The 27,533-nt window shown below is 40.7% G+C and overlaps 1 protein-coding gene across 1 annotated transcript in view; it reads right to left on the bottom strand.

The window, feature by feature from the left end:
* The window catches only part of LOC126510731 (guanine nucleotide-binding protein G(q) subunit alpha), a 231,017-nt gene that overhangs the window by 32,470 nt on the left and 171,014 nt on the right, over positions 1 to 27,533 (bottom strand). Inside the window, exons 4-5 of the mRNA XM_050157410.1 lie at positions 12,807 to 12,935; positions 9,770 to 9,899 (exon numbers count right to left, since the gene is read on the bottom strand). Coding sequence (XP_050013367.1) covers positions 9,770 to 9,899; positions 12,807 to 12,935 — 259 coding nt within the window. The remainder of the gene's footprint in view (positions 1 to 9,769; positions 9,900 to 12,806; positions 12,936 to 27,533) is intronic.

The following is a 27,533-nucleotide window of genomic DNA, read 5'->3' as shown; positions in this document are numbered from 1 at the left end:
CCCTGCCAGTGATGTGTCCAAGACCCATGCTCCAGGGAGGAACCAACCTTCTGCTCCCTGAGTTTTGCTGGACCGGCACCCAGACCGAACAGTTCATCTCTGTACGTGCCAAACATGCTAGAAACGGTGGGATGTAGGTCATGTGCTCGGGAGAGGAAACTCTGACAGCTAACTCCACTCAGCGTTTGAGTATATTTGTTCTAGATGAGAAGCCCAAAAAGAGTATCTGATCTCTTCCCTACTGAAAGAGAACACAGGGTGAAATAACTCCAGGAAGAACTATCCTCGTCAGAATAAAAGACAGACAGAAAGGGTCCTGCCTAGTGGGGACAGTGTGTCTGGTTAATAAAACACCAACAACTGCCTGTTTTTGCTCATAAAGATGCACACTACTGAAGGAGACTGAGCAGTCACAGCACACATTAAGACATTTCATGTTAGTTTTAGAATCTGGCATATGGTCTGAATATTAAGAACTTAAAATTAACCTGAGGTCTTAAAGGTTCTGTGTGAATTTATAAACAAGGATTAGCTTTAGAACTTAGCTTCAGCTTTTTAAGAAGGCGTTCACTGGTTGAATGAAGAAAGAACATCTAATGGCAGGGACTCATTTATTGGCTAACAGTGAAAAGAACGATTTTATCCAGTTATCCAGTAGCCACTCATTTTGTACCCAACACCTTGAGGGTTTGTGGAAGGACCGGCAAAGGTGTCACTTCCCACTGCAAGGTCCCCAAACACAGTCCCAAGCAAAACTGAGACAGGGATCAGTCAAGTTCAGTAAAACCTGACTTGGGCTTGCTGTGGACCCTAGTCACTGTTTTGTTTCCTTCTCTCCCTCTGGAAGCAGGCTCTACTGCAGTGTCACCTGGCTTCTGAAATTCCAAACCGTGCATCTTTTAGCCAGAGGCTCCAACATTTCAAGCTTTTCTCTTGGTCTGACAAGTTTAGAGCAAGGCCTTGAGCAGCACTCCACACTCCCCTGCCCTTGTGGGAGACAAGCTAGCAGCACAGGGCCTCTGGCCACTTTCCTGCATGGTGACTAAAACTGAACAAAGGAACAAGGCTACTCATGCTTGTGTATCTGCAGAATGACTTACTGGACACTGGCAATTTAATCACCAAACAGATAAAACAGGCCATCTCAAAGCCAGCTCTTCGTACTGTGGGTGTGGGATGGGCATGTGAAGGCATCACCCCTCTGCTATGATGAGAGGTGGAGGAGGCACAGGCGGGCATTTGGTTGGAGGCGCTTAGACTAGCCCTTTGTCAGCAGACTAAGGGATGTGGAGGTAGTGAGAAGATGGCGGAAATGGAGTGTTTATTAAGCTACTAGCCAGGACTTCCATGGCTCAATGACAATTTCTGAATGTTTTCACTGGGCATTACCAGCCCAGAACCACAGGGGAAGCAAGGCACAGATCAGTTGAAACTACAGCATGTATTAACATAGTGTACATTAATCAGGAGGAACACAGTCAATGCAATTTTAAAGGTTAAGTTGAACAGAGAATGAATGATGCACTTGTAACTGCACAAGGTTGCTTATTCCCTTTCTCCCATTACCTGAAACAGGACAGTAAATTACCTTTCCTCTGACCCTTGAGCACCACCCCCCCGCCGACAGACACCCACACCCATACATATACCCACACTGTATAATGGAGTTTGCACAGTGGTGCGTTGCCTATATTCTTGGCCCTTGGGAGGTAGAGGTGGGATTGGAAATTCACTCAAGGACATTCTTGACTACACATGAAGTTGAGGTTAGCCTAGGCTGCATGAGACCCTGTCTTAACCAACTAACCTGTCAACTTATCTGTCCCAAAGTAGAAACAGAAGTTTCAAAACAGAAATTCTTCTAATAGTCTCCGGTACTTGTGACTTGGTTGCAGTTAGGTCTACTCCATTTCACATTCTTACAAATGCTGTTCATGATTTAATACCTAGAACTCACAACCCCAAAAGGCTCCACAACTCACTCAATGTGTTAAGACCTACATTTTGAAAATCAGCACAGGCTGTGGTAGTTTCAATAAGAATGACCCCCATAAGCGCATACAGTTGACTACTTAGCCACCAGGGAGAAGAACTGTTTGGGAGGATCATGACATACAACCCTCTTGGAGGAGCGCATCACTGGGGTGACTTTGGGGTTTGTATCACTGTATTTGTTTATTCATTTATTTATATGTGGATAGCTGTTCTGCCTGCATATGTCTGCGCACCACATGTTTGCAGTGTCCTTGGAGGCCAGAAGAAGGCACTGAATCCCCTGAGATTAGAGTCACAGACAAATTTGTGAGCAACCGTGGGTGCTTGAAACCGAGTCTTCTAGAAAGCAGTCAGCGTTCTCTGCTGAGCCATCTCTCCAACCTCCATTCTTATTATCTATCTATCTATCTATCTATCTATCTATCTATCTATCTATCTATCTATCTATCTATCTATTTTTGAGACAGGGTTTCACTGTAGCTTTGAAGTCTGTCCTGGAATCACTCGTAGGCCAGGCTGGCCTCAAACTCACAGAAATTCACCTGCCTCTGCCTCCAGAGTGCTGGGATTAAAAGGCCACCGCCGCCCAGCCAGCCTCATTATTTTTAAGGTGTCTCAGTTTTGAAGACATTTCAATATACTGACAGAAAAACGTTTTCTAATGTGACTAAGTTTCGACTAGACATCTGTATTTCCAAATTCATGTGTATCTCCATCTTTTCTTGTTGAAAACAATTAGAAAAATTGTTAAAAGCCTTAAAGGGTTATTTTATTTAATATTTTAATTGATAATATAAAAAACATTTCATTTAAAATTTTTCAGTCATACAGTTAATTTCTACAGTATATTTTCATGGGAATTTATACAAATGTAAATGTGTAAAATGAAAAACATAAAATCAAAACTATAACCAAACTCCAGATACTCAAGAGATAATCCCTGCTAATAAATTCAATTAAATCTTTAGTTGCTTATGTACATCGATAATACAGATCATGTGTATCAATTCTATATAACAAATGCCTGCAATCAGGGTCGAGCATCCTTCTGCTTAGGAGATGATAGGGAAAAATTACAAAGTACCTCAGGTGTCCTTGAGAAATAATTCATCAGAACTTAAAACTATTGGGGCTTTATCAGAGCCTAATCAGTCTGGGGTGGAGGATGAAAAACCAGCTTCAACCAGTTCTAGCCTTCCATGTGGACAAAGAGTGGTGTAATTATGTGTTATTTAGTGAAGGGAATGCAGTATGAGAATCGTCTTGCTATGTAATTTCTGTGTGGTGTGAACATCGCCATGTACTTACATGAACCTAGACAGTACAGCCTATCACATACCTGTGCTGTGGGGAGCAGCACAGCTCTGAGACAGTAAACTCAGCACGCAACTGTAGACCAGGGGCAGCTGTAACACCGTGGTAACTATTTGTCCACTAGGTGACAAGAACTTTTCAGCACCATTAACAACAGTATGGGAAGATGGTTGTATGTTCAGTTTTCAGTAACAAAACGTCATTATGTGATATGACAATAGTCTATGTAAGTAGCCATCTCACCTCGTGTGGAGAACAACAAAAGTTATAATATACATGTAAGAGGACCACCAGAGAGATAAGAAAAAAGGAATAGAAGAAATACTTGAAGAAATAATGAGAGAGAAACTCAATGAGTGAGAAATTTCCTCAAATTAATGTCAGACACAAAAATACAAAATATAAGTAGGATCAGTGACCATGCTTGGCCCTAATAACCATAATTAGCACATTATATTTACATTTCAGATAATCAGAGATAAAAAGGAAAAAAAAATCTTACCTAACTGCAACCAAAGATAAAAATTGCACCTCACATCTCCTCAGAAACCATTCACAAAAATAAACAAAAAGGAGTGCACGAAAACAATACGGTCTTTACAGAGAGAAAAAACAAACAAACAAAACCCCAAGAACTCAAACCAGAATTCTGTGACCTATGAAACTATCCTGGCAATGTGGAGGTGCAAATCTTTCTTGAATAAACAATATTACAAAACATATGCTGCACAGCTTGCAACAATTTATTCTCCAGGTGGAAGAGTTTGAAGTCATACCTGTATCAGGCAAATGCTCAACCACTGGGTACATGCCCAGCCCCACAAGAAATAAAGATGTTCTTTCTTTATAAAAAGGATATTCTTAGCTAGGTATGGTGGGGTGCACCTGGAACCCAAGCTTATTCAGGAAGCAGGAGGATCACCATAACTTAGAAACCACCTTATCTACATAGTGATCTTTGTAGTTTGTATATGTGAGTATATTTTACATTAAATAAGCAAAAATAAATGAGTAGAGAAATGACAGGCAGGCTTATGTTTAATATTCTTATTAGCACAAGTCTAGGCCTATGGTTCAAGGACACACAAGCGGCGGCAGAAACGTCTTTCTAATGGCTGGGGGTGCTGCTGGGTGGTAGTATGCTGGCTTGTACAGACCCCAGGTTCTGTGACCCCTCCCCCGCAAGGAGAACTGAGATGGAGAAGGACAACAACGAGGAAACAGAAAAGCCGAGAAGCTGAAGGAGTGGAGAATGAGGGTACACTGTAGACAAGTGACTGAAAATGAGCAGAGAACTGGAAACCCAGAGAGGTATGACACCAAAAGGGGAGCATCGTTCAGCAATGTCCTTGTTAATCAGGCCACGAATCAAGTAAGTGAGCCAAGCATACAATCTGATTAAGAAACAATAAGAGGGTTACAACCAACCCAACTTGTGACCAGAGTCCAGCTATGTCCACCTAAGCACATTTCATACTTCTAAGTCTCCTGTAGGTCTCCCCTCTAAAATTAGGAGGTTTTTCTTTTTGTAGTATTTAGTCAATATTCCCCACAAAGCTAAGTGTCATCTGAAGAAAATTCCTGAAAGCCTACTCAAAATTTTCAGAGCAGAAAAATAAATGTATTTTCAAATTTTGACACACACACACACACACAGACACGTGTGTGTATGTGCATGCACAAAAGTATAACCAAATGTATATCCTAGACTGTGAAGATCCAATGAACACAGAGACATTCTGAACTGTCGGGAAAAGTCCTGTGTTTGTCTCTGAATGTAATAAGGACCCAGAGGTCCAGGGGAGGAATTTCAACACCCCACAGGAGAATTTTCATTTTGCTCCCATGCTCTTAGCAATGACAGGTCTTCTGTTCTTTCTCTGTGTTGCAAACTTAGAGTGGGCGTATCAGCCAGGACTATAATCCTTATCATAATGTACAGGTAATAGCTTAGCAGGTTTTAAAGAGGTATGAATGACACAGTATTAAAAATGTCTACTCTGTCTTTTTATTATCAACTCTCAATTCCAGACTCAGTTTGAAGGACAAGTGTCTATGAGAACCAATGCTGGGAAATCCATCTTAATCAAAGGAAGGCCTGGGTGATGTGGGATTCCCCTCTGTATGCTATAAATATGTTTTATTATCACTAGTTAATAAAGAAGCTGCTTTGGCCTATGGCAGGGCAGAATATAGGCAAATGGGAAAACTAAACTGAATACAACGAGAAAGAAGGCAGAGCCAAGGAGACATCATGTAGCTGCCAAAGGAGAAAGATGTCAGAGCATTACCGGGTAAGCCACAGTCTCGTGGTGATACATAGATTAATAGCAATGGGTTAATTTAAATTGTAACAGCTAGTTAGGACTACACCTGAGCCAATGGCCAGTGCTGTAATTAATATAGTTTCCGTGTGATTATTTGGGTCTGAGTGGCCGGGAAGTGAAAGCAGTCTCAATTTACACCTGGGTTGGGTATGGGGAGTACCTTGATACTACAAACAAACAACAACAAACCCAAACCAAAAAATATAAAATAATTCAGCATGACCAATCAGTTAGATGTACACATTAGGAAGAAATGTGGAGCTGGGCAGTGGTGGCACACGCCTTTAATCCCAGCACTTGGGATACAGAAACAGGCGGATCTCTGAGTTTGAGGCCAGCCTGGTCTATAAAGAGCTAGTTCCAGGACAGCCAGGGTTGTTATACAGAGAAACGCTGTCTTTAAAAAAAAAAAAAAAAAAAAGAGGAAGAAATGTGGAGGAGAAGGTACGGTGTGAATGCTCAGCCATGGACCAGAAAGCTAGAGAAATAAAAAACAGAGGCGAGTTTGAACACACAATGATACACATCGGCTATCTCCCTGTTCTGGGCTTTCAGGGGCTCTGAAATAATGTGTCCATGAAAGGATTTACGCCAGGATAGTTGGCTGAAGCTGGTATGTTACCAAAGGGGAAATACAAGAGAAAGGAGAAGTTGGAAATCAGTGCAGCACTACAACCTTGGTTTGCCTAGTTCCTGCTTATTTCCTTATTTGGAGACAAAGGAGAAAGACATTCACTCCCCAAACAATAGGAAAGCTGAGAATCTGTACAGACAAAAGTTGATCTGTGTAAAACTGCAGAGACTAATACACAGTGTTTGCAAATAACTAAAACACAAGCAAAGGGAATAATCTGGAACATTTCTCTGTGTGTCTCTGTATCTCTGTGTACTTGTGCATTTGGAGGCTAGGTGTCATTCCTTAGGTGTTGGCTACCTTTGGGGGTGGAGTGGGGATAGGTTCTCTCACAGGCCTGGAGCTAGCCAAACAGCCTCAGCTGGCTGGCTAGCCCCAGGGATGTGCCTGTACCCACCTTCCCAGAATTGGGATTGCAAGCATGTGCCACCATGCCCATCTTTTTATGTGGGTTCTGGGAGCATGAACTTCATGTACTTTGCTGAACAAATCAGCTTCAGAGCTTCTACAAAACATCTTAGCTGTCCTGCTTGGAGTCTACAGTGAATTTTCCACGGCTCCACAGGACAGAAAGAGAAGCTATCAGCATTCACTTCCAGACTTCTCTCACAAATATACACCAAGGCAGGCACAGTCAAGTCTGCTTGGAAGTAAAGCTATGAACATCACCCTTTAAAACCAAGAGCAAACGGCAGGGAGTTTTTTCTTGTTCTGTCTTACCCAAACCAAGACATTTCAGAAACTAGAATTCTGTAGTTCTGAATTACTTTAATGGTTTAAGAAGTTGGAAACAATGACATCTGAATGTTTTACTATAACTGAGTATCAAACAGGTAACTCTAATAAGAACATGCTTCTGGGACTGTGTGCCAATTAGGGGTGCTGGGTATGGACAGTATGTTCTTGCTTTGCTTGAGGATCAGCTCCAGCGATATCAGGCCTGCTGAAGGCCCAAGGGAAAGCTCCAGAATTGGTGTGACTTACTGAGTTCTAATGGGGAGACTGTAACTAGTGAAGGTTATGCTTCTGTCAGCTTGACAGAACTCCCCTGGTCACCTGGGAAAAGGGCATTTTAACTGAGAAAATGCCTTCATCAGATTGGTCTGTAGGCACTGATGTGGGAGGGTACAGCTCAGTGTGGGTGATGCCATTCCTAGGATGGTGGTTTTCAGTGGTACAAGAGAGCAATCTGAGCAAGCCCTGGAGAACAGGTCAGTAAGCAGCACATCTCCAGGGTCTCTGCTTCAGCTCCTGCCTCCACAGTTCTGCCCCAACTTCCTTTCATGATAGATGAAAAACTCTAACATGGAATAAACCCTTTCTTCCCCAGGTTGATACTGGCCATGGTGTTTGTCACAGCAACAGAAAGCAAACTAGGACATAGCTTTATTATTTTAATCTGCGGTATAATATATCAGCTTATGAATTAAAGGACTCAGGCCAGGCTTTTACAATGAATACCTACATACTGAATGACAAATTACTGGTAGAAATCTGAAAATGTCTGATAAAAAAATGCTACTGAACTAATATATTTTTATACCAACCAACCAACAGATCAGATTTCTATTGTAACATCAGGTGAAATTTATAATGACCAGATAAACAAAGAATGGGGCTATTGTGCTAGACTTAGCTGACAAGTCATTTAAAGAATTGACTTCCTTGCTGTTCTGCTAATTTTAAAATGGCAAATTGATTGTCATTAAATTACAACATGTAATTCTTTGTAGATACAACATATTGAATGGGAATATGTGTACTGGTAGATACTTATTCTACCCTTGCTAGTATGTAAATATAGGCATGAAATTTTATGTATTTCTTTCATCTTCTGTATAGGTGACACATGTAAAATTTATTTCAGTGGGTAGCAAACTGAACATTAGAAATGGGGAGCTACACAGCAAAAGTTTTATTGCCTTTGGTTCATATACTTTATTCTGATAAAAAAAAGTATGTGTATTCTTTTTTAATCTTCTCTTCAGGGAAAAATTGTAACTGTTTGGAGATCCTGATACCCACAACATAGTACTAAAACCAGAGGCATGCCACAATATGTCTAAAGTAAACAATATATTCAAACTATAGTCTCCAAGAATTACGGAACAACAAATGGACATGGGTACATATTAAGAAAGAGAACCAGAGAGATATAATAGTAAACATTCCAAAGGCAAAAGCCCCGCTTACATTTTGGTAACAAAATTATCAGTATTTTACCATACTTGTAGGCACTTTGCATTTCAGCTCAGGGAGCCAGTGGCTAGTTATCAGGCCTTAGCTCATTGACAGATGCAAACCCCTGCATGTTGGGTATGAACTATAATGAGAATATTCTCAAGACTTGCAAAAAATAAGCTATCTTAAAAAGATCAAGAAGCCAGGAATTCTTATCTTTGGAAAAAGAGATGTGTGTTGAAAATGAATTTTGACATACCAGATCTCAGTTTAACCAATGGCTGGGGATTTCTCACTTCCTTCACTTTGTTTTCTCCTTTTATTTACTTAATGTCACCGGTCTCTCTGCCTGCAAGCTCTGACAGTATTAATGGCATCTCCATTCAGACACAAATGCTGTGAACGTTAGCTCAAAGGCTGTTTCCTGTACCCCTTAATTATCCTCCACAGTCAACTCTGATTCATCAAACCTCTACTACTCTCAGAATCTGCATTTCCACCTGTTAACTTTCCCTGCAGCAGAGAGGAGCCCAATACAGAGCTCTCCAGACAGTGGTGTGAAGAACAGTTCCTGAGTCACCCCCTCCTTAGCAGAGTTACACAACAGCCCAAACAGCACACAGCAGCAGAGAGGCCACATCACCAAGACACTGAATGGCTTCACAATGAACTGACTTTGAACCCAGCTACAAAGTTACTCACATCTGCCAAGTGAAGGTTCTGCATGCATGCCCACCCATGGAGCAAACAATGTTTTAACAAAATGAAAGCAAAACAAAACAGGGTGACTCACTCAACACCAGCAGCTCTATGCTGCAAGAAAGGCTATGAAATGATCTTGTGATTAGCCTAGGGCTTTCCATAATAATTTTATTTTCAGAACCTCTGCACAGTGTTAAAAGTATCAAACAGGTTCTAATTAGATCTGAGCACACAGACCTGCTTGCATTCCTGACAGAAAAGCTTGCCATTCTGCGTGTATAGTAGGTTGGTTTTACAGGGTAACATCCAGATAGGTAAGACATCTCAGTGGGTAGAAGTTCTTGTAGCCAAGCCTGAGAACCTGAGTTTCACCTCTAGAATCCACCCCCACAGGTCCACTGATATCGACATGTGCACTGCTGTATGTATGTACACACACAAGATAAATACACTGGTGTAATAAGAACTAAAAACAAACTGAAAAGAAAAAAAATCTTCAAATAGTGGTAAAGAAAGTAATGACTTCAACTCAATCCATTGCCCACATCCACTTCTTGCCATTTATTTCTATCAGGCACTAAAATGATGAATCACTCTCTGTCCAAAGAGCACTTACCTCATTGTCTGACTCCACAAGGACTTGATCATACTCGCTAAGCGCTACTAGAAACATGATAGAGGTGACATTTTCAAAGCAGTGTATCCATTTTCTTCTCTCTGACCTTTGGCCCCCTACATCGACCATTCTGCAAAGGTAACAATATTCATATTAATAACATAAAGAAAATATTAAAAGTACCAATATAATACTACTTACAAATTAGGAAAATTCAATGCTTGAAAGACAATGGTATCCAAGTCAATTAATACTTATTGACTATTAATTGTCTGTTAATCACTGTGGTTACAGGAAGTTACTAGATATGCATGAAAATTGTAACTATGTAAAACTTCCTTGTCTGTGTCAAGCAAAATAGTTCTTTTATTAAATTACACACTGCAAAGGCAAACAGGATGTTTTTATGCTAAGATCAAGTAACAAATAATAAATTTCACTTTCATTTCTTAGATGTCAGAGTGAAGACCCTCATGTATTACCAAGGATGCCAGGAAGGACCATGGATATATTTAAAGGATATAAGATGCCATACATTTCCATACAAGGAGGGTACTAAATGTAAATATGATCCTGCCTATGCTTCCTTTTGTAGGATAAGAATTTAAAGCTTTTTCTTTCTATCAATATTGGCAAAATTTTAGGACAGGTCCAACCACACCAGGCAGCAGGGAGCAATCAGCTTTGTGCACAAACCAACTTGCCTCCTTGCTGGATATTAAGTGTGGTGTAAGATATCAGAATGTTATGCAGTGCCCCACACCAGTTCCCGGGTCTGCTTCTCATGCATCCACTCTGCACTTGATTATCCTCAGACACCGGCATGGGCACCAAGAATGGAGTAGGAGTATGTGTGTGTATATAAACAGCAGAGCCTGACAAACTCCTGGGGCTGACTCTGGACTGCTGCACACACTCTTCAGAGGAAAGAAGTCTCAGAGGATGAGAAGGTCTGGTATGAAAGCGGAAGAGCAGTGCTCTGTAAGAATCTACTCCACACCTGCCTGCTCATGGTGCTCCTGATTCTCACACAAAATCCAGAGGAAGAACTCAAAGAACTTCTGTTTCTGTGAGTGTGTGCACGTGTGTGCATGTGGGTGTGGACAGAGGGTGACTCTCAGGAGGCTTTCTCTGCTCCTCTCCACCTTGTATTTTGAGATACGGTCCCTCACTGAACCTGGAGCTCATCAACTGGCTATGGACCTTTCGAATTTGCACCTTTCATTCTCTGAACCTTGGATTACAGGCATATGCCACCATAGCTAAGTTTTTATGGGGATCATGGAAACCCACAAGCAAAGAAATCAAGGATCATTCACACCACCATTTCTAAGACTCCAGAGGTCCAGAAGTGAGATCAGACGGGCAAAACAATGGTTCTATGAGACCTGCGAGCTTTGGACAACAAAAGTGGAACTTTTAGGTGTTAAAGATATTAAAATGTAGCCAGGCAGTGGTGGCGTGTGCCTTTAATCCCAGCACTCGGGAGGCAGAGGCAGGTGTATCTCTGTGAACTTGAGGCCAGCCTGGTCTACAAGGGCTAGTTCCAGGACAGGCTCCAAAGCTACAGAGAAACCCTGTCTTGAAAAACAAAAATCAAAACAAAAATATTAAAATGTTGGCTCTGTCCCAATGTCACTATGTGAAAATATGCAACTCATTTACAGGGAGCTCCTATTAAAGGAAGCCGTACTGCAGGGAAGCAATGTCATCGGAGGATGACAGGAAGTCATTACTCCTGTTGTACTGTATGTCTTTTTTTTTTTTTTGGTAAATTTGGGTATCCAGATGTTATAAACTCAAAATAGAATGCTGGTCCTAGGAACCTTGGTGAGCATCTTAACGTGCCCATTACATATTTTAAAAAAGGGTTCATAAGTATTTTCAAAGAGCTACTACTTCAAAGCCACGTGCTTTTGAGCAGTATATGGTGGCAAGATTACACCATGGGTGCAAACAATGAACAGAGGGGAAAAAAGCATAATAATAAAAAACATAATAAAAAATTGGTGCTTTGTCAAGAAACAGCATAGTATGTGTCAAGCTGAGTCCCACGGCAGAGGCATGCTGCAGGAGGAGCTACATGAAGGCGGCTTTGAGGCAGCACACAAACCTCTACCATGCCACATGAGCAGGCTCCCTGAGAGCCAGCTCAACACTGAAGTCGAAGACATACCTACGTGGCTCCTTTCCTCAAAGCTCAAGGTGGTTTGCAATGCAACTAAAAGTATTATTAGGTGACTGGGAAATAGCAAACTGAAAAGATACGAGTATTGTTTACTTATATTAAAAAAAATTCCAGTTAAAGCATTAAGACAAATAACAGCAGTAAACAAGGAAATAATAAATTCTAATTCTTCTTTGTTGTATCAATTTAGATTAAGTTAATTGCCCTACTTTTTAAATCATGAATTTTGAAATTCTCAAGCATTTTATTATATGAACTAAAGCAGCATGGCTTTTTAATACTATGGAGAAATTCTGCATTGGTACTAAACAACATGGAACAATTATCAATATGGAAGTTTTTAATGGTAGGTATGCTGGTTCCTGCCTAAAATTCCAGCAACTGGGAAGCTGAGCTAGGAAGAAAGCTGTGATTTCAAGGCTAGTCTGGGCTACAGAGTGAGACCCTATCTCAAAAACACAAAACAAAAGTTGATTATCTGCTATTACTGATAGGATTATATGAACTATCTTACAAAATTCTAAAAATACACTGTGTCCTCAGATAAATGATTTTATATATATATGCGTGTGTGTGCCTCTGTGTATATATATATATATGCATACATGTACATATGTACATATATACTATAGTGAAGAACAATGTTTGAGTAATTGTATTCTACCACCAGAAATTAAAGTTTCATTAAATGCCTGGTTATTTAGCCTAAAATGAAAACTTCAGAATATCTTTCTTTTGCATCCTCTTTCATTGATATATTATTTCAGTTGTGTATCCCAATGATGACAATCCACACAAAGCCACAGGCTTTAGACCCTGTATGTAGGTGTTAATGAACTCAGTTACTACCTGAAAATGACACTTTGTAAATCAAAGGGGTATTCGATGATCCCTGTGGTGGGGACTCGAACTCTAAGCACATCTTGTTGTGTAGGCAGATAGGAAGGGTCAGCTACACGGTCCAAGTCATTCAGATAGCTAGAAGAGGGAAGACACAAGAATATCAGTTACCATCACTCCAAACCCATGGAAGGGAAAGGGCAAAGCCACAGAGATTAAAAAAATATATATCAGAAAGTGACAATCTAGGAAACGGACAAAGTCAACCTTCCATTGCTCAGAGGAAGAAGGCTCTCACTCACCAGGTACCCATTTCCTCATGAGCCGGACCTGGAAGAGCTGCTAAGAAATTCAAGTTAGTCTCCTACCCTCTATTTAGCAGGTTTGGCTGACAATCAAGAGTTAAATAAGGTTTTTAAGCATTTATACAAAGTGAATTTGCACAGACACCCTTATAATAAAGATGACTGTAAGGTCAAGATTTATCTTCGTTTTCAGAATATCGGTTTTTCCTGGGAGGAAGTTTCCTCGTTCCCCTGAGAGAAGACAGACAGCAGCACACCATATCTTTAATTATGCCCAAAGCCCAAGTCATTTGTTATTTATGCAAAGCCATGAATTTTAAGATATGATACTAATGATGCCTGTGGTCAGGTGCTCTTCTTTAGAGTCACCTACACTAACTAATGTATCTGGCCATTTTACCTAAACATTTCGTGTGTGTGTGTGTGGTCAAACATTTTAATTTTTTTGAAATAATTTTAGACTCAAAATTTATCAAATTATCACAGAATTTCTTCAACTGGCTTTCACTTAATGACAGTACCTTATATAGGTATCTATATAATATTAACAAAACTAGGAATCTGATATTATCAAAATTAGAAAACTCATGGTATTATTTAAAACTACAGGCCTCAGTTATGGGCATTCATACATATTTACGCAAATGAGTGTGAACGCTTGTGGGAGATTTCTGCCACATATCTGTGTAATCACCACCACCACCACAATCAGGGCACACAACTTTCCACTTGGATGAAGAAACTGATGTGTTATCACTGCTAACCCTAACTCTGGCAAGTGCACATTCACCATCAGCAGGTTCTGTCATTTCCAAACCCTAGTCCATTTGCTTTCAACTCTCTCGAAGTGTGGGACTTAAGCTGTAATGTCATGAAGGACACAATTTGACAGAACTGGTGACAGCCAGTTGATGACAGTTGGCTGTTCTGAGAAGCATCTTTATGACTCAAAGAGGAACTATGCACCCTTCTACCCTGAAAATGATGAAGCACAAAAATGGTTTCAAAATGCATGGCTACAAAGTATCTACACAAAGCAACTAACCTGTAAGCAAGAGGTAGAACAATGGCGGCACCACTGACAACTGGAAGGCATCAGCTCCCCAATGAGCACAAATAAAACACAGTGAGTCGGAAGGTTTGGTATACATGGTGGTTACAACTCAGGGATCATAATACATATTTAGGGGCACAATCTACCTGAGAGAAGACAGTTTTGTTTCTACACATCTTTATTTCTACTTTAATGCCAAGAAAATAGTATTTAGTCACTTCTAGTTGGATGGATGGATTTCCTATACAGAGATTTGGTTTGAGCATTAAAGCTTGTAGCATTTAATTTTTACTACTGGAGTTCCTTTATGAGTGAAACTGAATGTTAGAAGGAAATGGTAAGAGTTACAGAAGAGTCTAACTTTAATAAAAAAGAAAAACTACTCCTTGTTGGAAGTGAACCAGTCCACTAAGGCAAGGGCAGGCTAGAATTCCTACAGCAAAGCAGCTATTCATACTCAAGGCCTTTTCCAGACACATTAGCACATCTGCAGCCATCAAGGAACTCTCTGCTGAATAGTGAGAACTCCTTCACACCTTCAACTACTTAACCCTGGCTAGAGAACAAAAGGGAGCTGCTGCTGGGAGAATACCAATGCAAAGCTATATTTTAGTGAACCTGGGCATAGCCCTAGTCACCTGATGAGATAGATAACAAAGCCCATGTTCTGTGCATTGACTGCCTCCCATCTACAGATAGAGTGGCTCTTCCAGCAGCAACAGGCTGCTCTGTACAAACTTCCTAACTTACCAGGCCCTTGATTTAAAATTTGAAGCATATATTCCAAAATCTATGTGATCATCATTTACATACAAGAACTCAGAAATTTCAGATAAATCAAAGAACTGCATGCACAGCGGCAAGATAAACTAAGAAACATGCTCCACTCCAGTTACATCGCAGGCACAGGTCAGAACAGAGGGCTCTTAATCCTCATGTGCGTGGTGCTGTGGCAGTCTAGAGATAACAGGAAATTGTGGTTTTGTTTCCTAGAGATTGGAACCAAGAGTACCCAATGCTACTAATTATGTTTGGCAGGAATAATTTTCAAAGAATCAGTGCACCAAGCGGGGCTTTTTTTCTGTCAAACTGCACCTTAGGAGCACTGATAGCACCTCTCCAGTCAGGAGCGTGCACTGAGCTCCTTAGAGCTAACTATGTGTATGACATGGAGCCAGGGCACACAGCTGCAACTGGAAAGCCACCTGCAAAGGCTCAGCAGCCACCCTACACAACTGCCAGTGGCACTTCTCTGTGATGCAGGGTACTGCTGAGCTGTCTCAGATTGCCACTGTGAGGATTCTCTTTCCTCCTCATTCTTCCTACAGCTCTTGTAGAATAACAACTGCTTACAATGAACATCTGCTTGTCAAGCTATGTTCTACCTCAGTATTGTTAACACCATGACAAGGAAATAGTCTTTTAAAATATTCCATTCAGACTAAAGACATGACTCAGTGGTTAAGAGCACTGGTTGCTCTTCCAGACGACTGGGTTCAATTTTCAGTACCCACATAGCAGCTCATAACCAGCTCTAACTTCAGTTTCAGGGGACTCAATTTCCTTTCCCGGCCTCTGTCAGCACTAGGCATGCATGTAGTACACAGGCATACATGCAGACAAAACACTCATACACACAAAATAAGTAGACTTTTTTTAAATCTCATGCATTACTGATTAAGATAAAGTGATGGTCTTGCTGGACAGTCTCATTTTGCCTCACTTGGGGCAGAAAGCTAAGTTAGTGTAATTTAGCAAAAGGAAAAGGTTGAACACTATCCATCTCTTAGTCGCAGTATACGCCACCTACACCCAAAGCAAACCTTACCAGACACACTCCCAAGCAAAAGCGGTGAGAAACAAAACAAACTTCCCAAACAAACAAAGGATACACAATCTATCTACATAATAATTTTCTACTGAGTGGCTCAGAAGATACAATACTGAAGACATAATTTGTGAAGCAGAAAATAGACAAGTGAGAACCGCATCTCTCACTACCCAGAAAGAGCCAGCTCGAACAGATCCTGTAGAGCCCTAATTCACCTGCCCCATCATGCCTTGAAAAGCAAGGCATGGAGAAAGAATGCACACATTTTTTGCATTTCATATTGGCTTCGTAGGGGAGGAGTTACTTTGTACCCCTAGAAGTGGTATTCTAGTGTAGTGTAGTATGTCCTTTTCATTTATGCCTGCCACATTTTGAGAGGATGCAATAAAATAATCTAATCTCTGTATTTTCCATTGAAATACTTCATATATTCTCCGCAAAAACTAATGGAAAATGAAGGGAGGAGTTTCATGTTGTATTATTCCATTCATTTTACATTTTAAGAAGAAACACCAGGGCCTGAACAAATTTATATTGCAGAGTAAATTCAGAGAGTTGATTATAGCTCTAATTTGTTTTGTAAGCCTGATTCTGAGTGGCTGCTGGGGTCATTCCCAATATTGCTATGGTGATGGTACAGGTACATTGCTAAGGCAATGCAAGTGTAAAAGGTAGAAGCTCTTTCCTGATGTGAGGCACAGGAAGACATCATGGTATACACGGGACTTAATTATTTAGGAAATAAGTCATTCCTTGTTTGTTTGTTTTTTTAAATTGGTATTTTTACCTGCATGTATGTATGAGGGTGTCAGGTGTTGTAGTTGCAGACAGTTGTGAGCTGCCATGTGGGTGCCGGAAATTGAACCCAGGTCCACTGGATAAGGAACCAGTGCTCCTAGCTGCTGAACTATCTCTCTAGCCCCCAAGCCACTCCTAAAACTGTGTAAGAGAAAGCAAGCCTGGCTGTTTGAGTGCTCCTTACTCCCATCCTCTGTAAGCCTTCTATGACTTTCTGCTACATTGACACACTGAATAGTTTGATACTGTAGTTAAAAGATGCAGTCTTCCTACACTTGCAAATTCAATGGTCTGGGTCCACAAGTATCTTTGTCTATGACTGTATTACCAACATCTGGCTGAGAGCTTGGGCCACCTGTAATAGATGCTCAGTGTGCTACCCAAATTAAAACTATTTCATCGAAAATGCTGCAGTGGTCAGCAAGTTACACTCCTTAGGAGCAAGCATAGGAGCCAGGGGATTGTTAGCTACCCATCTTTATGTAATTATATTTCTGGAATATAGCTGGCCTGCATTATGTAAAAACTAAATTCTGAATTAAAATGCCTCTGACAAATTTAAATACAAAAGAGGAAGGAAAGGCCCCATTGGCTTAACTTCATTTAGGAGACGAGCTTCCTGCTCTGAAGTCCTGGCCACAGAATGACATACTCGGCATAAGCACACTCACCAGTGCGCAGTTTCTAGGCTCTGGAATTCCATCCAATCCAGTGAAAACTGAGGAGGCTGAATCTAACAACAGACATCTCTAATGTAAGCTCTTTAATGGAACAAAATTATATAGTTTTTGTTGGTTTTCAGTAAAAAGCGAGGCAATAAAGAAAGAGACATGCTTAGTCTCTGACAGTTCCTTCACCATGGCAGAATACAAAGCCACCTGGAGCTTAGCATCAGTTGGACTTGAAGCGTTATGTCAGAAACTAAGGATGTGAAGAGTCTTGGATCAGATTCATGGGCTATGCAAGGAGTTTGCCAATGCCCGGGAAGAAGCCCAAGTTTTATTTGGATTTGGTCATCTTCTGGGAATGCATTACAAAATTTCAAGTGGTAATCCACAAACATCTTCCTGTTGTATGTTTGAGAACACGAAAGAACGAAGGCAATCCCAGCCATTGGTTTGTTAGTGACCACTGGGCTCCTTTCACAATTAACTTTAGGATCATTCCTGGTTGCAAAAAATATGAAGTCTGAAAAAATTACTAAAAGTAAAAGTCAAGCTGAAAATTCACTAAAATAGTATGACTAAATCAAATTAAATTTGATTTTTTTTCTGTTTGGGATATGATTCTAACTGGTCACTAATTTTAATGATAGTCTGTCAACAACAGACTTGAACTAAAAATCTTTTCAAAATTAGAAAATTTCACTATTGTGACCTGAAGGATAACTTCAAACAAGAAAAACTTGAGGCCGGGCGGTGGTGGCGCACGCCTTTAATCCCAGCACTTAGGAGGCAGACACAGGCGGATCTCTGTGAGTTCGAGGCCAGCTTGGTCTACAAGAGCTAGTTCCAGGACAGGCACCAAAGCTACAGAAAAACCCTGTCTCGAAAAAACAAAAAAAAAAAAAAAGAAAGAAAGAAAGAAAAAAAAGAAAAACTCAAGTTCCTCCCCCATTTAAATGAAAGCAACTAAGAATAAGATTTGGCAATTATGAATAAAATATCAGGAGATATGGCATCAATTTTTAAAAAATAAGTTAGAGTCATATTAAACTCTAGCAATTACACCACAGAGAAAAGATGAGCTGTGAGTAGTTAAGTATGAAGAGAAGTTTTTGATATGAAGCAAACCCAGCTACACACAAGAAGATTAACAGCATGCTCTTGGGTTCATGTTTGGAGCTGGGAGGTTTTTAACCCCATAAAGTGTTTCCACGGTAAGATTGCATGCAACAGATCTGCAGCTCTAGTTCGATATGAAGTTGGAACTGTGGCACAGAAAAATGATTCTGGGTAGGTTTCATATTTTTAATTATTAAAAAGAAGGTTACAAAAACTAGGTCGCCTTCATTAAAAAAAATTAACAAGACCTCATTGTGAGAGGATCAGTCTCTTGGGAGTAGAAAGCTAGATCATGCCAAGAGATCCTATCTGACGGTGTCAGGGCAGTGAAGGCGAGGAAGAACCACAAGACAACTCTGTGCAGGCTGTGCAGAGCTGGGTGGACACAAAAAAATCAGAAGAAAAGATTTTAAAACAAACACCAAACAAACAAAAACAAAATGAAACCCCACCAAAACACTGTTAGGTAACCTTTACAAAATGGATCAGTGACCGTTCAGTAAAACTACTACATTGAGGCAAGCCTGGATTCAAAGGGCGGTTAGGAGGCCAGGACCCAAGCAAGCCCCTCCCTCTTCTGGTCTGAGCTGGCCAGGAATCTGGCTCAGCTTCTTAGCTGCATGGGATTACTCAATACACAAACATGCCTCTCTCAGAAGAGCTCATTGAGCAGAAGGAAAATTAACATTCCTCATGATTAGTGTTCAGTGACAGGTAGCATTTATTACAGGTAGTTTTGTTCATAAAGTTGTTTCTTTTTTTCATAGGAAATCCCAAAAAAGCTAAGATCACAGAGTGGTGGCTGCAGTGTTATGACCCTGGTTCTTGAGAACTTATCAAGGCAGAGTAAACTCTGCAATAAAGAGCAAGAGAAGGAATAAAGAATTCTAACTTTCTTTGAACAAAGAACTAAGACAGCTCACGAAGTATTTTTTTTTCCTTAACAAATACCTTGAATCTCCTGAAAAGAACTCATTACTGCACATGGGAAAGAGATTTGGCATCTTAATTTTATAATCAGACAGTTGTTCAAAATTGTTACCTAAGAGACTCCAAATGAACAGTGAACAAACCAAGCAACTCAAGTGTGTGCCAGGCAGACTTCAGTGTCACAGCCAGGTCTAGCCTAACAGCAACAGATTCACAGTTATATCGCACAAACAAACAGATCAAGCCTGTAATTAGACATAAACACAAGCAGGTGCAATAGTGCATGCTTGCAGCCCTTGCTACTCAGGAGGCTGAGCAGGACTGTTTGTGCCAGGGAGCTTGAGGCACCTGTGAAGAGACTGTCTCCTAAATATGAAACAAAAGGAAACAACAAAATCCAAACAAAGAGACAGAGGAAGAGAAAAAAAGAGCCCCCCATTGTTTATTTCTAATTTACTTTCTTATAGAACAGCTTTCAAAGGTGTTGATTGATTGTGACACAATTCTGAAAACATATTAAGAAATACTAGAAGGCTGACTCTTTGTCTTACTGTGCGAAGACAGTGCCTAATTCAGCTAGCATATACCTGGTTAATAAGAATCTATTATGCTAAACTCTAATTCAGTATGTGTTTGATGGAGGGAGACTGGCACAAGGAAATGGTATGAAAATATGTTAAAATATATTTCTTTCCCTTAGGGATGTAAGACTATCTGGGAAGTAAAGATAGTACAGATGAATCAATTAAGAAACAATTAAGTACCAAACTGTAAGCTGCTAACTAAGAATGCAATAAGAAAGTTGGATGATTATGAACTACAGTCACTAGAGAATAATGTGAAAAAAAAAGGTGGGGGAAGTTATAGGCAGAAAAGAAGTAAAAGGGAAGAAATCAGAAATGGCACAGAATTTTCTTAGACTTTCAACTAGTACCTTTTAATCAAAGTTCACATGAAACTTGACAGTAACTTCAATAGTGGGAATGAATCAAATAGTAGAAGACCCAAATGCCCTCCTGAAGGAGGTGGGACTCTGGTAAGGAACACAGTTGTGTTGCAAATAATCACTGATAATGGGGGCACATGGACCTATGAGAAGCTGCCCTGATCAGAGTTAGGAGTTATCTGTGAACAGAAGCTGAAGGAACAAAAGCCAACTATTTTCCCAACTCTCTAAAACATATTGTGGAGTTAAATCAGAACATCAGTCTTCAGCAGGATTCCATCCAAATGGTAGAAGCAGTATGCTAGCTGTCCATCAACATTCATTATCCTAAAGGAGGAATTTCAAACTAATTGGATATGTGAGCATTTCAGGCTTTGTGATCCACGTGATCACTGTTTTAATGATCTGACTTTGCCACTGGGCACCAAAGATGCTACAGACATTCATATATGAATATGTACAGCTGAGCTCCGATCAAACTAAAAACGGAAAGTAGGTTGACTTTTCTGAAGTCTGCTCATCCCCATTGTACCATCTTTCTGAGGGAGTCTGTGGAGGAGACGGTGAGATGCAGCTATTTCAGAATCAGCTAAAGTAAGAGCAGGTAGCTAGTCTGCACAGTGCACCCGTTTCTACACCTACTGTCCTTCAGGAGACCAATTTACCCATAAGGAGAAACTGAGTATAGTTCTTTCGCTATTGCTCTCCCAAAGGCTAGAGACTGGCTAAGTATATCTGAGTTTTATTTCATCCCTATGAGCACCATGTGTTCTGAAAATGAAAGACTCTGGAAATCATCAGACAATACAGAGGGAGACAAATACACGATGTTCTATTTGTTGGTGTTACTTCTTTCACTTCTGGAAAAGGCAGAAAGATGTACAAGTAAGTATATCACTCAAGTAGAAAAATGATACCTTTGCAAGCACTGGGGACACAAGCATTCATTCAAAGGCCAGAGCTAACCCAGTGCTGTGATGGTTTGGTCACCTTGACGCACAGTAAGAGCACGTGGGAAGGGAGGCTGGATTTAAGAATCATTTGGATCAGACTGGCCTGTGGGAACATTTGTGGAGCAGTCCTGACAGCCTTAACTGACGTGGGAAGACCCAGTGTGAGAGTGAGAGGTGCCATTCCCTGAGTCTGGACCTTGGGCTATACAGAAGAAGAGAAATTGGGCTCAGCAGCAGGCTCCTGTTCCTCTGTTCACTCTCTGCTCTTACCTGTGGACATGACATGACCAGCAGCTTCAGTTCCTGCCACTGGGGCTCCCCTGCTAGGATGGAATATAACCTAGAACTGCAAACCCAATCATTTCCACCCTTAGCTGCTCTTGGCTGGGATATTTTGTTGGGGATTGTTAACTCCCAGACCCTGAATTTCTTGTGACCCCCTGTCTGCTGGAGTAAACAACTTGTTTTCCTATGCTTGCAGCTGCTCTGAGCACGAGACCCTCAGGAGTTTCTCATGGCAGGGGAGTAGTTTCTGGTGGGCTTGCAGCTGAGAGTTAGGGTGTGGCCACTAGTCAAGGAGATTCTATATAAGCTGTCCTGGAACACAATAAAAGAAGTATTCTTGGCGTTACCTGTCCCCCTCCCCCGCCTTGTGTGTGTTTCAATCTCCAGCCCCTTGCCTGACTCGCAAACCATCCTGTAGTGTGTAGCACATAGAGCAGAAGTTGTATTACAGTATTTTACCATAGCAGCAGAAGAAACTAAGATAGGCATGTTCACAAGATACCATCCACCTTGTTATTTTATTTTCAATTGATATTCTTACATTTTATTTACTTATCCATTCATTTATGCATTTGTGTGTTTGTGAACATGGAGTGCATGTGGAGATCAGAGGACAACGTGAAGGATTCCAGTCTTGGTGCCAAGTACCTGTGTCAGTTGAGTCATCTCGTCAGCCCCATCTTCTTAAAAAAAAAAAAATGGCACAGGGTCTCTCCTTAGTCTGGAGCTCCTGATGAGGCTAGGCTAGCTAGTCAGTGAGTCCTAGAGAGCTACCTGTCTCCAGACAACCAGCACTGAGATTAGAAGGGTGACCAGCCATGCCCGGGTGCTTTTTACATGGGTTATGGAGTTCAAATGCAGTTTGAACTTGTGATGCAAGTACTTTACTGATTGCGCTACCTCCCAGGCCCTGTTATCATTACTCTCTAGAAAGGAACAATTCAAGATCAATGTTTCCTTCTGAACTAAGATTTCAGCTTTAAGAATTTAATTTGCTCTGGGAGCATGGGGACCATGTGAGAGGGTAGAAGAAGGGAAAGGAAGGAGGGGGCAGAGAAAAATACATAGCTCAATAAAAAATAAAAAAGAATTTAATTTACTCTCCCACAAACTTATCCATTGTCTACAGCTGCATCTGCACCTAGCAATGAGACAGTGACCATATGGTTCACAAAGCCTGAAACACATACACACATGCACATACTCACATAAATCACACATGTTAATTTGAGGGTCCTAAATTTTGCTTGATTGCAAAGGCTAATTATTTCTCAATAAGGGCAGTCGAGTATAATGGAATCCCAAAATACTCAAAAATCAGAAATTAATTTAAGCATTAAATTTCACCCACTACGCCTGGGGAGACTGAGGCTTTACTGCAAGCTGCAGAAAGTGATGAGCAGTAGAGGGAACTGGACCTACAGCTGGATACTTGCCCACAAGTCTCACCATACCGTGCGGTTTCTTTCCTTCAAGAAGGGGGGTCGTGTCAGGATGGCCAGAAGAGCCACACCCCACCCCCAGGAGTACAAGTATTCAAAATATTACTCAGTAATAATTTCTTAGAAGGAACCCTTACTCAAGAATTTGGCTCTAAGTCAGATGGATGGGATATCAACATAATAATGGATGGTATATCAATTCAGGGCCATAATCAAAGCAAATTCCAGTGCAGATGCGTACCAAAGGGCCAATTTCTTCATGCACTTACTGCTCTGGACTACATGGACTCTTTAAATGCTGTCTGACTCCCCCCCCCGGGGGGGGGCTCTAGTAAAGTAAGATTAAAGCAAACCCAGATACAGTATAGTCTTTGGTCTAAGGTTGCAACATGGGGACTTTTTCACTATACTCAATGTGACTGAGATTTGTGTTCTGTGGCTAGTGTCAGGGAACTTCTGGTTCTGTAGGCAGTGAACTCATTTGACCTGATGTCTCAGTATATTAAAGCAGGTGGTGAACCCCAGAAAAAAAGGAGAAGAAAACCTACAGCCATCTGTTTATTGTGTTCTTTTTCTAAAGATACTCAGAGCCTTCAGGCTTTTTATCAATAATGAAAAAGTTAGTAAAATAATTTTAAAAATTCTCCAAAATCTTAGGATGCTTTTAACGAGATCATTCTACAGAACTGGAGAATGCATCAAATCTGGACCATTTGTAAACCTATCCAAAGTGTTTATCTATTTCCTGAAATTTCTCATCTCTTCCTTTCTCCCACTATTTGTCCTTTGAGGCATAATTGTTTATTTGGATAACGAGTAGGTACAAATCAGATTTATAGTGTCCTTAGTCAGCTCCTGTAAAAAGTGATTGGATGGAATGGAAGATGAAGTATGGGGGCGGGGGGCTAATAGTGTAGTCTAAGCCAGGCATGGTGGTGTAGTCTTTTAATTCCAGCACTCAGGAAGCAGAGGAGGACAGATCTCTGAGTTTGAGGCCAGCCTGGTCTATAGAATGAGTTCCTGGCCAACAAAGGCTACACAGAGAAACCTTGTCTCAAAATGCAAAAAAAAAAAAAAAAAAAAAAAAAAAAAAAAAATTAACAATAACAAATAAAACTGTAGACTAAAATTTATACAAATATTTATGAATTATCCAAGACTTAGATTTAGTCTGTGTTAGCATGAGTAACAGATACTTAGTGAGACACGACTACATTTTAATGATAATGACCAAAATCCTCTGGATTTGTTTTCTAGTAAGCTTAGCCCATTTATTCTCTCTTAACCTGATAGTGTGAAACAACTTAGACACATCACCAACAAACATCAATAATATGTATCACACCAAGTGGTTTATAAAATACTCCAGTCCCACTGCTCACTTTAACTTCTGTGCATAATAAATCCTTGTGAAAAAGAAGCAAGTTAAATTGTACAAAGAAGCTCGGCAGCAGTGGCACACACCTTTAACACCAGCAGGGAGACTGAGGTAGGCGGATCTCTGAGTTCAAGGCCAACCTTGTTTAGAAGAGCTAGTTCCAGGACAGGCTCCAAAGCTACAGACAAACTCTGTCTTGAAAACAAAACAAAACAAAATGTACAAAGAAACAATCAGGAAATCCAGGACACTCTTGAGCATGCCAGTGAAATGTAAAACAGGTCTCTCTATGAGGGTAGAGATATAGCTACCAGATGCAATGTGTATTCCTAAAATTAACCACATCTGAATGGCATTTTAGAAGAACCAGAAGAATCTGAACATGAACTTATTATTGGCTTTAGGTATAATGTATGGCCATTATTAACTATATAGGAAAATATCCATTTTTTTTACAAAGATAAGCATAATGAAATATCTAGTGGTATACAGGATGTTACAATTTCTGTATTATTTCAGCAAAAAAAAATCATCTAAAATAGGTATATGCACTCATATAAATGCAATTTAGAAAATCAACTTATCCCTAAGTAAGAACAAATAAAGAAATATCAGTTAGGGGACTTAAGTCAGCTAGTGCCAAGGACCCCACATCCATATCAGCTCTGTACAACCAGCAGGTCAATTTCTATGCTGGACTCAGTTTATGCTGACAGAATTTTATGGTGGTTGCTTTCTGAGGTGGAGAAACTGCCCAAGACAGCTCTCAGCCTACAACAAACATTACAGAAATATACAAATTCACCATTAAGTAATGGGTACACGCCTCAAAATTCACAAATATCACTGGGAAAATGTCACGAGAGATAACAGAGGCTGTCTCAAGCACATCCATGGAAGTCAACAGTTCCAAGCAAAAGGCAAATGCCAGGGGTCAGGGGGCAAACTAGGTTCTTTATGGACAGGCATGACACTAGCAGACACATAGCTATCAGATACTGGAGTTTTGACTCTGATAGCAAGGCCTCTCTCTAAGCAAAATCGTAATTATAGATGATGGGTAAAGAATGAAAGGGGTAGAAAGGGAAGAGGTAACATAAAATAAGCACGACAGAGGTTGGCTTGGGCTCAGTGGTAGAGTGCTTGTTGCACATGCAGAAGGTTCTAGGTTCAATCTCTAGTACTAGAAAAGGGAAGGAGAAGAGGGGGAGAGAGGGAGGCTAGAGAGGAGGGAAGGGAGAAATCATAGAGCATTACTTAGAAACAGGATCTCGTTAGCAAATGAGGGGCAGAAGGGAGGGAAGGGAGAAGCTGAGAATCACAATGAGTGTGGAGGGGTAAACAACAGGAGGATGAGACATAATGAACAGGAACAGGGGAGGGTGGATAAACACAGCAGCAACACAGGGAGACTGATGAAATTTGAAATGGCAAAGGAAACAGAAGGACAGAGGAGGCAGGAAGTAAAAGACAGACAGCTGGTCAAAGGTAGAGGAGGCAGAATTTTGGAATAGACAAGAGACGAATACAGGTTTTCTATTCATGTACTCAACTCACGAAAACTTACACAAAGGGAATGAAGAGGGAGTCAAAAAAGAGGGGAGTAGGGCAGGTGGAAAGGTCCAGAACCTGAATGGTGATGTGGACGAAGGGCTGGGAGGGAAGAACAGACAGTAGCAGCACACGCCAGTTGACTGCACACACTGGAGTGCATGTTAAACAGGACAGATGGAATGCTGCTGTCAGTCGAGAATGACATGAGCCAAACTACCAGATAATGTGCAAGTACTTTATTCAGGCAACATTTCTATGGCTGATTTGGACCATAATTTAGTCTTATGCAAATGCCTGGAAAGGCAGAAATGTAACTTCACTATAAGAAGAATGCACAGCCCTGGGCCTCCCAAGCATGACTGAGGGGCACCATCGATCAGACACTCGGGCCTCTCATTTTGCTCTGAGCCACTGGGTCACTCTATAATAGGGGCTGGCTTAAGGCTGTGGAATATTTCCTACCCTTTCTTGTGTCTATCCAGACCAAAACGAGAGGGGAATGACAGATTTACATAATTAATGTAGACAGAAATTTGACTAGATAACTAAAAAATTCAAAAACAACAACCAACATTTTTCCAGACTGTAGTTATCTAGATCACTAGCTACAAAGGGTTTCTATTAACCCCGTGCTGAACTTCATTTCTGTTATGCACATCTGAAGACAGAATTAACAGATCTCTCTTGGATGCAAATCTTTCCCAGGACACGAGATTGACTGGCAGCTCACACAATAATTTTGGAATGCATTCAAAATTAAAACTCATAGTTTTTCTGCAAAAGAAAACCCACCCATCAACAATGGTTCTTTGAAAGCAGATAAAGGTCTGAGAATTAGAAATCTGAGAGTCTTATGTTTTGGGAAGCCACGATCAAACACATTTTTATCTGTAATTTCTAATCTATGCATGTGTTCTGTCTCCCAAAGCTAAGATCAGAATTTTAATTTAAAAAAACCTGCAAGATTTCAAGTTGTCTTCACTTGTTTGTTTGTTTTCCTATTGCTGTGATAAAGACCATGACCAAATGTAACCTGGGAGGGAAAGTGTTTATTTCATCTTATACATCCAGGTAACAGTCCCTCACTGAACCAGAGACTCGGGAGCAAGGCCATGAAGGAGCACTGTGTACTGGCTTGCTCTCCAAAGTTTGCTTACCCTGCTTTCTTACATCAAGCACTATGGCTACCATCCCAGGGGTGGCACTGCCTACAGTGGCCCAGGCTCTCTCACATCAGCCATTAAGAAAATGCCTCACAGGCGTGCTTACAGGTCAAACTGATGGAGGCATTTTCTCAGTTGAAGTTCCCAAGCTTGTGTCAAGTTGACCAAAAACAACCACCACCACCACCACCACCTACGGTACATAGATTTGTGGATCACTCAGAGAAAACAGGGTGATAACATCAGATCACTAGGGTCTTCCTTTTGTTTTGTAAGTAAAACACAGTGAAAGAAAAACTCTTAGAACTGGGGG

Source organism: Alexandromys fortis, unplaced genomic scaffold, assembly GCF_014885135.2.
Source record: "Alexandromys fortis isolate MF-2015 unplaced genomic scaffold, M_Fortis_MF-2015_v1.1 scaffold_10, whole genome shotgun sequence".
Lineage (NCBI taxonomy): Eukaryota > Metazoa > Chordata > Mammalia > Rodentia > Cricetidae > Alexandromys > Alexandromys fortis.
Note: the sequence above shows the minus strand (reverse complement) of the source record. Positions and strands in the feature narration are given on the sequence as shown.